The sequence below is a fragment of the Morone saxatilis genome, unplaced genomic scaffold (genome assembly GCF_004916995.1).
Source record: "Morone saxatilis isolate NCDOM2014 unplaced genomic scaffold, NCSU_SB_2.0 Contig15, whole genome shotgun sequence".
In the NCBI taxonomy this organism is placed as follows: Eukaryota; Metazoa; Chordata; class Actinopteri; family Moronidae; genus Morone; species Morone saxatilis.
Genome location: NW_023339707.1, coordinates 10,545,996 through 10,558,844, shown reverse-complemented (window position 1 = coordinate 10,558,844; position 12,849 = coordinate 10,545,996). Strand labels below are relative to the sequence as shown.

Below are 12,849 nucleotides of genomic sequence, written 5' to 3'. Positions count from 1 at the left end.
ACCTTGTAACAGGTAGTGTTTGTGTCATTGCACCAAAAGGCTGTTGTGTGATAGCAGCTGCTAAGAAAGGTTACCCTTGGCTCTTGTATTTTTCAGATTCTGGGTTTGACTGAGAATTACAATTGGAAGTAGGACACCGCAGTTTGGTCTCGCAGTTGGGGGGCATTGCTTCAAATCACAACAAAATACATACAGTATGTACAGTATACCGTATGAAGGCAAGAGAGATCTCATTGCACTGGCTTTTAAATTAGCCAACACTGGCTCTTAAATGTTATTTTAAAGCAACACTTGACCTTTGTGCAGAATTTTTGGAAGAAAAAAAAATAAAGTAAACAATTAGTAACCATATCAAACATTAAAAAAAGAACAAAAAGTCAGAATCAAAACATCTCCACAGTACTGATACGTTACAAAACAAAGAGGTTGGCAATGCTTCTATGTACCCAAGACACAAGTTCATAAAGTGTAATGCTGTCTTTTTTCAGTTCAGTATAATTAATAAATTAGCCAGAAAAGATGCGTTTCCTGTGTAAACATTTGTTAGCTTAACAATGACATTCTGTGATGAATAAATGTATACAGGTTAACCACACGTAAAGCCACATAAACAACATAACAGGATTCAAAGACCGCTTTCAGAAAGTTATTAACACTGATTTGGGGAAGAAAACCTTTTTGTCTCCACATTTAATACGAACTGTATCCTGCGAGGTGCAACTGACCTGGCCTTGGACTCTGGAGCTTTTTACCGCTTGTTCCATTGCTCTGGCAATCCAGGGTAATGTGATAGAAAAACAGCCATTTCAACTCAAACTTGTTTTTTTTTTCCTTCCTCACATATTGACCTTATATTACTGTGTTTGTGTCCGAAATGTTCCAGTTGCCCAAAGCCCTGAACCGTGGTAAAGTACAAGAAATACATTTAAATAATTTTTTTCCAAATAGCAGAATGGCCCCTTTTGAAAACTATTGTCCATGACACCATAGGGTAAAATAACCACACCCACACACACGCGCACACACACACACACACCCTTGAATCTTCCTGGTGTCATTTTGATGGGATTGTCCTGATTTAGTCCTCCCTAAATCCTGATATATTAGTCTTGTGTGGGTGTCATTAGTACCATTACTCCTATGCCCTTTCCCATAGAATCCCCTCAGGCTTGCTCTAATTTACTAAGATATTTTAATGTCGGCTAAATCACGGCACATATCAGGCTTTCCATCCGTCAAGTCAGACTGTTAAATAGACCCTTGTGTCGGGTGCTGACAGATTTGTGATCTATCTGCTCCCACACTATAGGGCTATTGAAAGGTAGGATGGAGCAGGTCTGAATACCTGAGCAGTGGGGTTTTGCTGAAATACATAAATAAACAGTGACAACACTTACCACATAAAAAGGCCAATACAACTGACAAGAAAGGACAGATTCACAAAGTATTAAAACACAGCTGACCATAGATTTTGCCAAATAATATCTAAGCTGGTGGCTAGATTTCAATTATCAGACTGGCACAATTGGCAGCACTTTAAGCCTCTCTTCTCGACTGCAATGGCTGACGATGCACATTGACTGGCACAACTACTCTGTGTTCCCCAGATGGATGAAGACTAGCACTGCAAATAATGATCAATTAGTCAATCAGTCTATAAAATGTTTCCACCAAGCACAAGGTGCTGTTTGTCTTTAATGTCTCTATACCATAGCCACTGAGGATTCTGATTGGCTGGCCCGGTGATCCTTTTTGTCTGGTAACCGGACAGTATAACCAGGCACCTCTGACACACGTTTGTTTGCTATTGTAAATGAATGCACCAGTGTCAAATTGATTTGAAGAAATAATATTAACTCAAGGTAAATGTGATATTTTCATATTTTTCAACCACATCTCAATAGTTTTAATCAGCAAATGGAGTTTGCTAAGTCGCATTGGAGTTGGTTCAGCTGACATAATCAAAGTCACGTGACTGAAGTGAGGAACTTATGAGCAAACTCCATTTGCTGATATAGAAGAAGCTGAAAGCTTAAGATAAAGCTAGACCTTAAGCTGAGATTGTTTTGTTAAACTATTGTTCCATATTTTCATGCTCAAAAAGTATTGAACTACTATTCTCTATTCTCATTCAAAGAACAGTTCGACATTTTGAGACATATGCTTATTTGTTTTCTTGCTGCGAGTTGGATGAGAGCATCAGTGAGACACGTGCTATGGGGTTGAAAAGAACCAGCCTGTACGCGAACACATCAACAAGGATGAAGCGAGTAAGGAGAGGCAATAACTGTTTAAAGGTCCAATGTGTAGGATTTAGTGGCATCTAGCAGTGTAGATGCAGATTGAAACTCACTTGCTTCATCAGAGTTACTGCACACTGAAAATACTGGGGATAATGGTGCATACCACCCACCCCCCATCCCCCATTCCCAACACCAGAAAGGTGTGGGGGTAGGGGGTTTCCGAAGCTGGTCCACTATCCAACGTGCACTTCTGATGAAGTATACCTTATAGATTCAACAAACAAGATGCAACTTGTTAGAAATTGAACTTCACAGGTGCTGCCAGGCATATTTATGGATTTATTTAACTTCGGAGCCAAGCTAGCTACTCCCCCTGCTTTCAGTCTTCACACTAAGCTAAGATAAGCTTAGGCATAGGAGGATCACTTTAACATTCTACTACAAGAAAGCTTGCTTGGCTAGAGAGATGAGATCCCTACTCTAGTTACATAATGAAAAAAGAATGGTATCAATCTTCTCATCTAACTTAGCAAAAGGACTTCTTAAAATGTAGAACTATTCCTTTAAACATGATTTTACAGTAAACACAGATTTTGATTCTCCTGCCGCTGGATAATCAGACCTCATTCTCAGGATCTGTAACTTGGGCTATAAACTCCTTTATGCCAGCCCTGTTGTAAACGTATCCTTTCTCTACTCCCAGCTGTTTGGTCCTTAGCTATAGTGTTTGCCTAAGGCAATCGCAGCATGCAGTAAATTCTATTAGATAGGCATGGATACTTAGCTGTGTATTTTATGTTATTTGCCTGTTAACCAACATGTACGAGTGAGAATAAAAAAAAAAATGTGATAGAAGTAATTGAATGACAATTGTATTTTTTGTCATGTGGCCATGGTATAAAGCGGAATAGTACACTCCCGAGTTGGATTCTGTGGAGGCAAATGGATTGCAATCTAACATACACCTTGTTGGACATGTTTGGCATTTTCTCTTTGACAATTGACTTAAATGATTGTTGCTGAATATTTTCTGTCCATTGACTGATTGTTTCAGCGTTGAAAGAAATACACTGGCAGTTGCATACCTGTCCCACTACTGCTGTATACAGGCAGATGTAAGCTTTGTGAATGCAGAAAAAAGTCCAATCCAATCAATCAGCAGGCTATTACAATAACTGGTCTGAGGCATTAAAACCTGTAGCAGCCCTCATGTTACATTCAGCTCTCCACAATCAAATGATAAAAAGTAAATGGCTAACACTGGCACTGTGAGCTGTTTTATGGGTTTCATCTGGGACACAACCAACTTTTAATGGAGCACGTAAAAATGAGGATGGCTGCAGTATGTTCTTAAACACTGGAGTATCACTGACTAGTGTCTATAAGTGATGGCGTTACAAGAATCTCCAAAGGCACGGGCACGGGTGAATGAACATGTTCCGACTCGCCCACTCAGACGTGGAGAGGAAAACGGAAAATATTCAAAAATACAAAATACACCTTCTCATCACGGCCCTCCCCAAGGTACACCGAGTCCTTCAATAATAAGAAACTGTGAGGAATAAAATGTTGAGGAAAGCATGTAGCTATCTTAGCAATAACAACTAGAAGGCTGAAACTACTTTGGCACATGAATGGAAGTAAGGCATCTGTATCATTCTAATAAAGAGTTGAAATGGAGCATTGTTCCCAACCGGCAGAAAAAAAAAAGCTCAAGCATTTACCGTTAATTAAGTGTCAGACAGCAGACTCCATTCTTGTGCTGCCTCATACCCACAAACTAATACTGCAACATATGTGGTCACCTCCAAAAATGAGAGAGAAAAAAACCCAAAAACCTCAGCAACTTTCACAAATTAAAGAAAATTTTTTTTACCCATAAGAAGGTTGAAAAACAAAGCAGAGTTTGTTCTTGTGTCACGACGTTGACCTGAATGTTGATATTGTGATGGCGAGGAGCAGGGAGAGGGGAGAGATGTCCACACTCCAGGCTCTTGAGCCGCGGGCACTCATACCTGCAACACACACACAAAAAGATAAACTGAAACTGCTGGAGAAAGTGGAAACACCATCACCAAGTTCTTATCTTACGTTTCTTTTCTTTTTTGAGATCATCTTGACCTTCCTTGTACAAGGTGAGACGTTTGAAGAGGGCACACTCTGTCCCGGCTGATCCTACCCTCCCGTCTAAGCTGCTTCTGTCTGCTTGCAGATATATTCTGCAGAGATGCAGAACCAATAGACTTAAACACTCCTGCTGCCATTGGCCTTTTAAATAACTTTATGTGATCTTTGGATTGTATTTATTGTTTATTTTTCATTTGTTCTTGTCTGATGGTTATGTGGTTATGTAGTTACAGCAGCCTGTACAACAAATTGCCCTTCATAATAAAGATATCCTTGATCTTATTTAATTTAAAATGTACAACACAACATACTACAATATTGGTCACACTACTTTCAGTATAAGTATGACAACAGTAAAAGATTTACACACATTTACATTTACATAAAAGAATAAGGTTTGATGGAAATACTAACAATTAAACAAAGATTTAACAAAAAAGGTTAAGCTTAAGGGCCTAAAAATGCTTGATTTAACCCAGAAATTCAGACCATGCTGCAGTAGTTGAGGTTATCTTAAGGTTTTTTAACCGAAAACATATTTGCCAACTGAAAGTTAGATCGATTTTCAAAACAGACAAGTTTCAGAGGGGTTTGTGAAATGTGGTAAAAACTAAGTTATATCCTGGTTTCCGACTGCTGTGATTTAAGTGAGTCAATTAACTCTTATGAATCACTGACTATGTTTTCCTGTAATGACATAATATCCATATAAAACCCTTTCCTGTATAAAATATGTATTGTTGATGCACAAGAAACCCCCTCAACCACATCTGATGTTTCAGATCCACTACTTTCTGTAGACACAGCACTGTGTTTGGCCTGCCTGCTAATGTGTTTTGCCCCCATCTTTTTCTTCCAGTATCCAAAGAATCACTGGGAGGAAAAAAAAAGTCTATTTTTCAAATGAAATTAAAAAAAAAAGCCAGCATGGATTTCTATCTCTCTCAACTGCTGTTTTCAGGGATTTAACACAGAATATCAACAATGCAAATTAGCATTTAGAGCAGAAGAAGAGCCGCCCTGGAGTCCCACAGGACAGTAATAGCACCTAGTAAAAGAGGAAGTCAACCTCTGCGACAGAGATGGATTGTGCTGCATATTTCAGCAAAATACCAGCCAGGGAGAGCCGACGGGAGTGGCTGGGGACACGAGTAATGGTGAGTCAACGGAGGACAAAATGTCCCTGTCAGGTTTAAGGAGCGCTAAGTGACTTAATTTACAAGAGGGGGTAAGTAATAACGAATGGAAGTAAGAGACTGAGGTCCCGGTGAACTTTTATGTAGTTTAAATGTTGCCATGCCGTTGTGTTTCTCAACAACACGCTGGCATCAGCATATTACAGTGTTACGGCTGAAAGCTGAAAACGTTGACATTTTATTCTTTGCTTTTTCTTGCAGTCATTGTGATTTTTTTGCGCAAGAGGAAGCTAAACTAAAATTACTCCTTGAACTTTCTATTTGTAACCACATAACCACTACAACCCATCAACAGCGAGCTTACTTAGCTGGTGGACTCGTATGGGATCCGAGGCCGGGCCCAGCCCTCCTTCGCTCAGCGTCTGAATGTGGATGATGTAGTCGTCCTCTTCCTCAGTGAGGGTCAGCTCTACCGTTGAATTGGCTGTTGTGAGTGTGTTTACCTCTTTGTGTCTCTGTCTCCTGTATGACAGCTGAAATGGCGGAGAGAAACAAGGTTGGTGACACATAGTAAACATGCATTCTTATAGCCTGACAGAAATAGAGTGAGCCACCGCACATGTAGGGTCCACGCTTTCACTCAGTCTGATACATAATGGGAATAAACATGCTACTATGAATACTGACAATGTAAAACTCACTTGGTAGCCTGTAACTTCTGACTCTGATTCCATTGCCACCACAGGTTCCCAGTAAAGAGACAGCTGAGAGCCAATTAGGGTCCATTCCACATTCAGCGGTGGTTGTGCTGGTGCTGCATGATATCAAATTAATTCATTTCTATATGTAAGCACAGAAATATATTACCGTCACATCATTATACAAGAATGATCATATTTCTCATAACACAACTTCCAAGAGTGAGATTAGAAGTAGTTAGTGTTTCTCCTCAACATTTCCTGCTAAGAATAGACCTTTTACCTTTGAATTATAATCAGTGTGGATGCAAAATCAAACACTTGAGCCGCAGGGCGTCTCGGGTGCAACTTACGTGGCTTTTTTGTGGTGACGTTTATTGCAGGGAGGAAGGGGCCGGTGCCTGCCGTGTTGAAAGCACTGACCGTTAGGAAATACTGTGTGTTTCCTGCCAAGCCGCTCACTGTGACAGACGTCTGGTTCCAAGGCACCCTAACCTTTCCCATGGTCTCCGGCTTAGTGTCATCTTCCCAGTAAACCACCTGTTTGAGACGGAGAGCATGTGATCTGGGTTTTAACCGTGATATATGGCTTTGGATTGGAGCAAGATGTGTAGATTGGTAGAATGCATTTTCTGTCACATACAGCACGACAAAGCATTTATAGATATATTTTATATAAATGATTGTCACTGGGTGTATCCTCTTACAAAAGATCACAGTTTTCTTTTACAGGATATTTGATCAGACATTACATAGCCTTTGTTAAATGTCCAGCGTGTAGATTTTAGTGGCATCTAGCAGTGGAGTAGCAGATTGCAACTCACTCGCTTCACCCTCCTTTTACAAACGCGAAGGACAAACTAAGGTGACCGCAAAACGTGCAAAAAACGGCAACGGCCCCATCTACAGCCTGTTTTTTTTTTCTCCGTGCTGGGCTACTGTAGAAACATGGCGGTTTAACATGGCGAACTCCATGGAAGGTGACCCTGTACGATATCTGTAGATAAAAACGTCTCATTCTAAGGTAACAATACCACAACGATTCTTATATTCAGATCATTATACAAAATTGAAATAGACTGCCAAAAGATTCTCATAAATGTTACACACTGGACCTTTAATGCACTTTTACAACTCCAAGGAATGTTTCACTATTGTTCAGATACTACTGAAGGAGTGACACAATAGCGAAGGCATTCATGATCCTTTTCATTATCTATCAATCTAGTTATTTTTTAAAAAGAATAATGAATGATTTAATCATTATAATGCCAAAAATAATAACAAATAAATGATAAGAAATTCCCATTATAATTCCCCAAAGCCATCAAAACTCTTATTTTGTAAAATCAGCACTCAAAAACAAGGTATTTCATTTACAATGATATAAAGCAGAAAAGCAGAAAATGTTCACATGTCAGAATCTAGGACCACTTCACGCATTAAAAAAATTAATCAATCAAAATATATATCAATCAACTACAATATATCAATCTAAGTTGCATCATACGACTTGAAATATAGATTTTTCCACTAATGAAAATCCAGCAGGATATGTTTAAACTCCAACCTACGACGCACAAACTTGCACGACCTATTTATATTTAATTTCTACATGTACAGTTTAGTTTTTAGTCAAGATGCTCAATTATTTGCACACCATTCTTACTTGCATATTGCATATTGTATATACTTTCATTATAGTCATATAATATAATATTTTGTAATATTTTATTTTGTGATATCTTGTTGTACCTCCACTTCTGTATTCTTTTTTTGCACTACATTCCCCTATGCTGCTATGTCAATTTTGAATTTCTCCTAAGAATGAATTCCTCAATAAAGGTACATCTTAATCTTCTCTTGTGCGTTGAAATTCAAACATTACAGACGTAGTTCATCTGTAATGTTTTCATTTAAACATATCATAAAATTCTACATTTAAATCATCATCAAATAAGTGACTTTGTTATCACTACTTCCAACCCTTTACAGTGTACACTGAAAATAAAGGATCCTTAGACAACATCCATCCCCCACCCATCTCTACTTTTCTGTCATCATTATTCAATGTTAGCTGACTGACTTGATTATGCTGGGGTAGCTAAGATATGAAATGGCATGAAAGCTTACTTTCCCGGATGGAAATACTGAAACAACTTTGATTTTATTTAGCAAAATAATGACAACAACATCTGACATTAAAGCCTTTTGATCCCCCTGATTATTCAGTCTGAAGTATGCAGGCGAAGCAATCAGGGTGTCCCAGTTTTTGAAGGTAAAATAGAATACAATCTACTTTTTTGGGGGGGGGTTTAAAATGTGAATGTTTAATATTGATATTTTACTTAGTGAACAATAACTGAAGATCAATACCCATGCTGCTGCTCAGTATCATCTTACAGTCTGTGGTGCGGTTACGATGGTACTTCTTGGTATTCTGACATGAGGTCTGGTATAGCATTGCAGCGCAGACTATCATGAAGCTCTGTATCATGATACCCCATAACTGACAGCAACATGAAAAGGCATATGGACAGGCAATTTTCTTTTGTTCTCTTGAAAACGCTCTGACATGTTTTCCTGTCGTGTTGGTACAAAGAACTGTTTAATTTTGGCTCCAACAGTCACCCAACTGAAGCAGCCATTTCCATGGTGACGCAGAGTTTGGAAGTGATGGCTTTGAGGTACAACAGGGGTGATGACAAGCATTTGAATTGTGTTGTGTGTGATTTCTATTTCCATTTAAAAGGGTAAAATGTACCTCATAGCCCAGAACCCTTTCAGGGGTGAAGGAGAGAGCCTGCCAATTCACCTCAATCTCAGAGGCTGAGACACTTCTGGCCCAAACTCCCGCTGGCATCCCACTTGGCTCTGAAAACAGATAACAGGGGACTGAGCATTGCTGCCTCCTTCCAACAGCACAGAGACAAGCAGAACAAATCTCTTCAATTTTTACATTTATAACTGTGCGGCATTCTTGCTGATCTCTACTTGGATGAATCATCACACACAGGTGCTGCTGGTAAATAGACCAACACCTCACTACAGACTGACCCCCTCTCTGCATGCTGAGAGGTAGCATAGATCTAAATGCCAACTGGTTTTTACATTGGTATAGCCATTCAAAAGAGTGGTGATATTTGGAGGCAATCTGCCTATCCTTAGATAAATGTGTTGCAATTTTTTTTCTTTTTTTTACTTGTAAAAAGATTTCTGCGGATTTATTTTCCTGGATGTCTCTCCATTTCACAGAGGAAAATACATGTCTCTTTATTGCAAAACCACTTTCATGATCTTTGTCCTTTTTTCAAAAACAGAAAAAGCTTTTAAAAAAATCCCACTCGCGCTCTATTGCCTTACCTATCTCTGCAGAGTAGATGGTGACCACAGGGCTGAAGGGACCCTGTCCTTTGCTGTTGTAAGTGCCCACCTTGACATGAAACGGAGAGAAGGGCGCGATGCTGTCGTTGCGGTATACGTAGCGTGATGCACCGGGGGCAGAGGTGGCCACGTGAGTCCAGCTAACTTCTCCAAAGGCGCGGAAAGCAATGATGTAACCAAAGCTCTCACCATTCTGTAGTTCTTCAGGGACAGGCTGAGAGTGAAACACAAAACTATAGTGATATTAAAACATATACAAACCACTCACGTTCACCCCGTGGCTGGGCTGACACATCTCCACCCACTCTCATGGTGCCAAAAGGAGCGGATGACCCACAAATTACATTTGTGACCCACCTGACGAAATGAAATGAGCAGTAAAATGCCATTTAAAAAAAAATCTAAGCTCATTACAGAACGTCTGTGCAGCTTTATAAATGAAAAGGTATTTATGATATTAATGAAATGAGAAAAATCAAATAACCAGAGAGATTTAGCCGTCTAATGACTTCAATATCTGCATTATTTTTCAACTACCCATTTACTTCTTCGCTCAATTTGAGCATTGCAGATTTGACTGAACAGCGATTCACCACAGATCAAAGCCTCATAAATGACAATAACTGTCAGATTCAGTGCTCTGCTTATGTATACATCGCCGCTGCCTTACACACAGACTCTTTAACTAAGAAATTACAGCAACTTCAGCGCCAGAATTCAATTGACCTAAAATTTATGACACCCACAAGCCGAACAGAGCAGGGGCTTTGAGAAATACTAAGCACCTCACTCAAGGATAAAAAAGAACTGCAGCCACTTTGAATAACAGACTAGAACATAAGACTGATGACTTACCTCCCATGTGATGACCAGTTCAGATCTGCTTCCTCCTCCTCCACCCACATCACCTGGCGCTGCATCAGGAACTAACACAACACAGACCTTGTTCACACCTCCATATGAGAAAAACTTTAGGCTTTAGAAAATTGTACAAAAAGATATTTATTATCTGAGCAGGATGAATGATTTGAGGGGGGAAAAGTGAATCACATTGGCTGTACCTGCGTCCTCTGTCCTGGTCTTGACTGACACAGGGCTGGGTTCTCCGACGCCAACACTGTTTTTGGCCAAAACCCGAAACTCATACTCCACCCAGGCATTGAGGTCTACCACAGTGGCTGTCAGCGTGTTCCCGTCGATTATCTCAGGGACTGGAAAAAAAACAGAAAACATACAGTGGATACAGAAGGAAAAACTGGTTTTATAAAACTAAAACAAGAATGAAATGTGTGTCATTATGATGGATGTAAGGTGAGCACTGGTTTGAGTCTAGACTGTTAAAGGTCTGAGCTACACAAATCTAGAAAACTGCCTTCCTTACCTTGTGTTACCTTGCATCTTAGAATAAACTCTTAAACTGACATGCAAGTGTGAAGATCCTACAAGATACCCTATGACATCATAAGAAGGAACTGCAATTTGGCTAGTAAAAGGATAGGTGAAATGCAGGGGACAAAGATAAGGTAAGGTAACATAAAGGGTTTAGCTGTGAGCATTGCTGTCTGCAACAGTGACTCCTTTGATACTAACACTGTGGGTGCCAAAGCAGTTTCTTTGGTTACTTCGGGGCTCAGTTTGTTTGGTGAACTTGTCTATTTACACATCCAGCAGATGTGGAGCAACATTAGAAATCCTTTGGATGTGTGTTGCAGACCCTTTGATGAATCTAAATCTATATTTTATCTCCTTTTAGCTTTGTTGGTTTGGTCTCTGCTACCTCTGGAAATATCTGTCTGTTTTGGCCCACCAGCTTGTTGTGGTCAAGGGCAAATAACATATCCACTGTATGCTATTTGTCTTTTTTTGTTGTTGAAAGCAGCAGCTTGAATCGATACTAATGAGAGTGGTCAGAGTGAACCAAAACAGTAAAGTCGCAAGCCGAAAAACCAAAACAATGAGCTGGAATACATGAAAAAGCTTTGTTGAGCTGAGGGGAACTCCAGAGTCAGGTGATAATTATCTTTGGGTTCATCATTATGAGCGACTCTGATCCTTGGTTAACATAAAAATATTGATTCTAACAGCTTTAACATGACCTTTTTCTTCTTGTTTTCTAGGAACTGTAGCTAATTGCTGTGTGTTATTTTGTGGCATTCATTATTGGTGGATGTGCACTGTACTATTTTGTGTATTCTTTTATGTTGTGTATATGAATCTTATGAGATATATATGTATTTTTATACTTTTTAGCAACAGAAATCAATAAATCAAATGCTCAGAAAAATTCTGGTCGACTGGCTGGCATGCCATACCGTGCACTCTGCACCCACCCACCCCCCAACTCCACAGCTTCCACAACTGCCTGCCTGCCAGCCAGTCAGATATCGCTAAAGCTACTGAACTAGTCGTACAAGAACAGCAGAGGAAGACCAGCCAAAATTTCCAGTTCCATCTGTGCCCTCAACAGTTTGAAACCAAGCCAGAAAAGAAACACAGGAGTAGAAAAGGCTATGAACAAGAAGTTTGGATAAAGAAACGTGTCAAACCAGGGTCAGTGTGGCTTTTCTACAATGGTGAGAACTGAGGGACAGGTAAATTATTTGGTTTATTTTTTTTTCCTGAACTATGTAGTATGTATAACCGTGTATGAATGAGACATGAGGAAGTTGGATACGGTTATGATGCACTGTGTGTTCATGTGTGTTGGAGGAGTGGCTTTGGAGGGAGACCTGAAAGGAGGGGTTGAGATATTTCTGATTGGATCATTTCAAAATCTAGCCGTCTCTTGCTAGTTTCTCCAACTTAACCTACCCTAGCTTTAATGCAAAGCAAAGGACAATATAAAAATGAACCTTTTGGGCAAACTGTGGCTCATTTACAGTTTTTTTTTTACTTTGATCAATGACCACTGTCCCTTTTAAATAAACTAATAAAATGAAATACAAATTTCACTATATTACATTCATTTGGCAGATGCAACCTGCAATATGTACATTCAACCTCCATACGAACAAGATCAAGATGTCTATACTACTAACAGACTTGACTTATCTTAAGCAAATGAAAAGGATTTTGCTTTGCTTTTGTAAAAGTGATTAAAGTGGTTTAAATGAGATCATGTAAGAGCAGCAACGGTGACCTCTAGTTCTCTTGAGTAAGGACCTGAATCCCTCACATCTCCAGAGCCTTCGGTAGCTGACCCTACAATCTGACCTCCCAGCTGTAAGACAATTTCCCTGCGGGGATCCGCGAATCGTCTGA

The 12,849-nt window shown here is 39.6% G+C and overlaps 1 protein-coding gene across 1 annotated transcript in view; it reads right to left on the bottom strand.

Moving 5' to 3' along the window:
- Positions 1 to 4,128: 4,128 nt before the first annotated feature.
- cntn3a.2 (contactin 3a, tandem duplicate 2) overlaps positions 4,129 to 12,849 on the bottom strand; it is a 28,246-nt gene continuing 19,525 nt past the window's right edge. Inside the window, exons 15-22 of the mRNA XM_035656874.1 lie at positions 10,650 to 10,799; positions 10,444 to 10,514; positions 9,568 to 9,802; positions 8,969 to 9,078; positions 6,558 to 6,744; positions 6,208 to 6,320; positions 5,871 to 6,039; positions 4,129 to 4,258 (exon numbers count right to left, since the gene is read on the bottom strand). Of these exons, the coding sequence (XP_035512767.1) occupies positions 4,161 to 4,258; positions 5,871 to 6,039; positions 6,208 to 6,320; positions 6,558 to 6,744; positions 8,969 to 9,078; positions 9,568 to 9,802; positions 10,444 to 10,514; positions 10,650 to 10,799 (1,133 nt within the window). The 3' untranslated portion in view covers positions 4,129 to 4,160. The remainder of the gene's footprint in view (positions 4,259 to 5,870; positions 6,040 to 6,207; positions 6,321 to 6,557; positions 6,745 to 8,968; positions 9,079 to 9,567; positions 9,803 to 10,443; positions 10,515 to 10,649; positions 10,800 to 12,849) is intronic.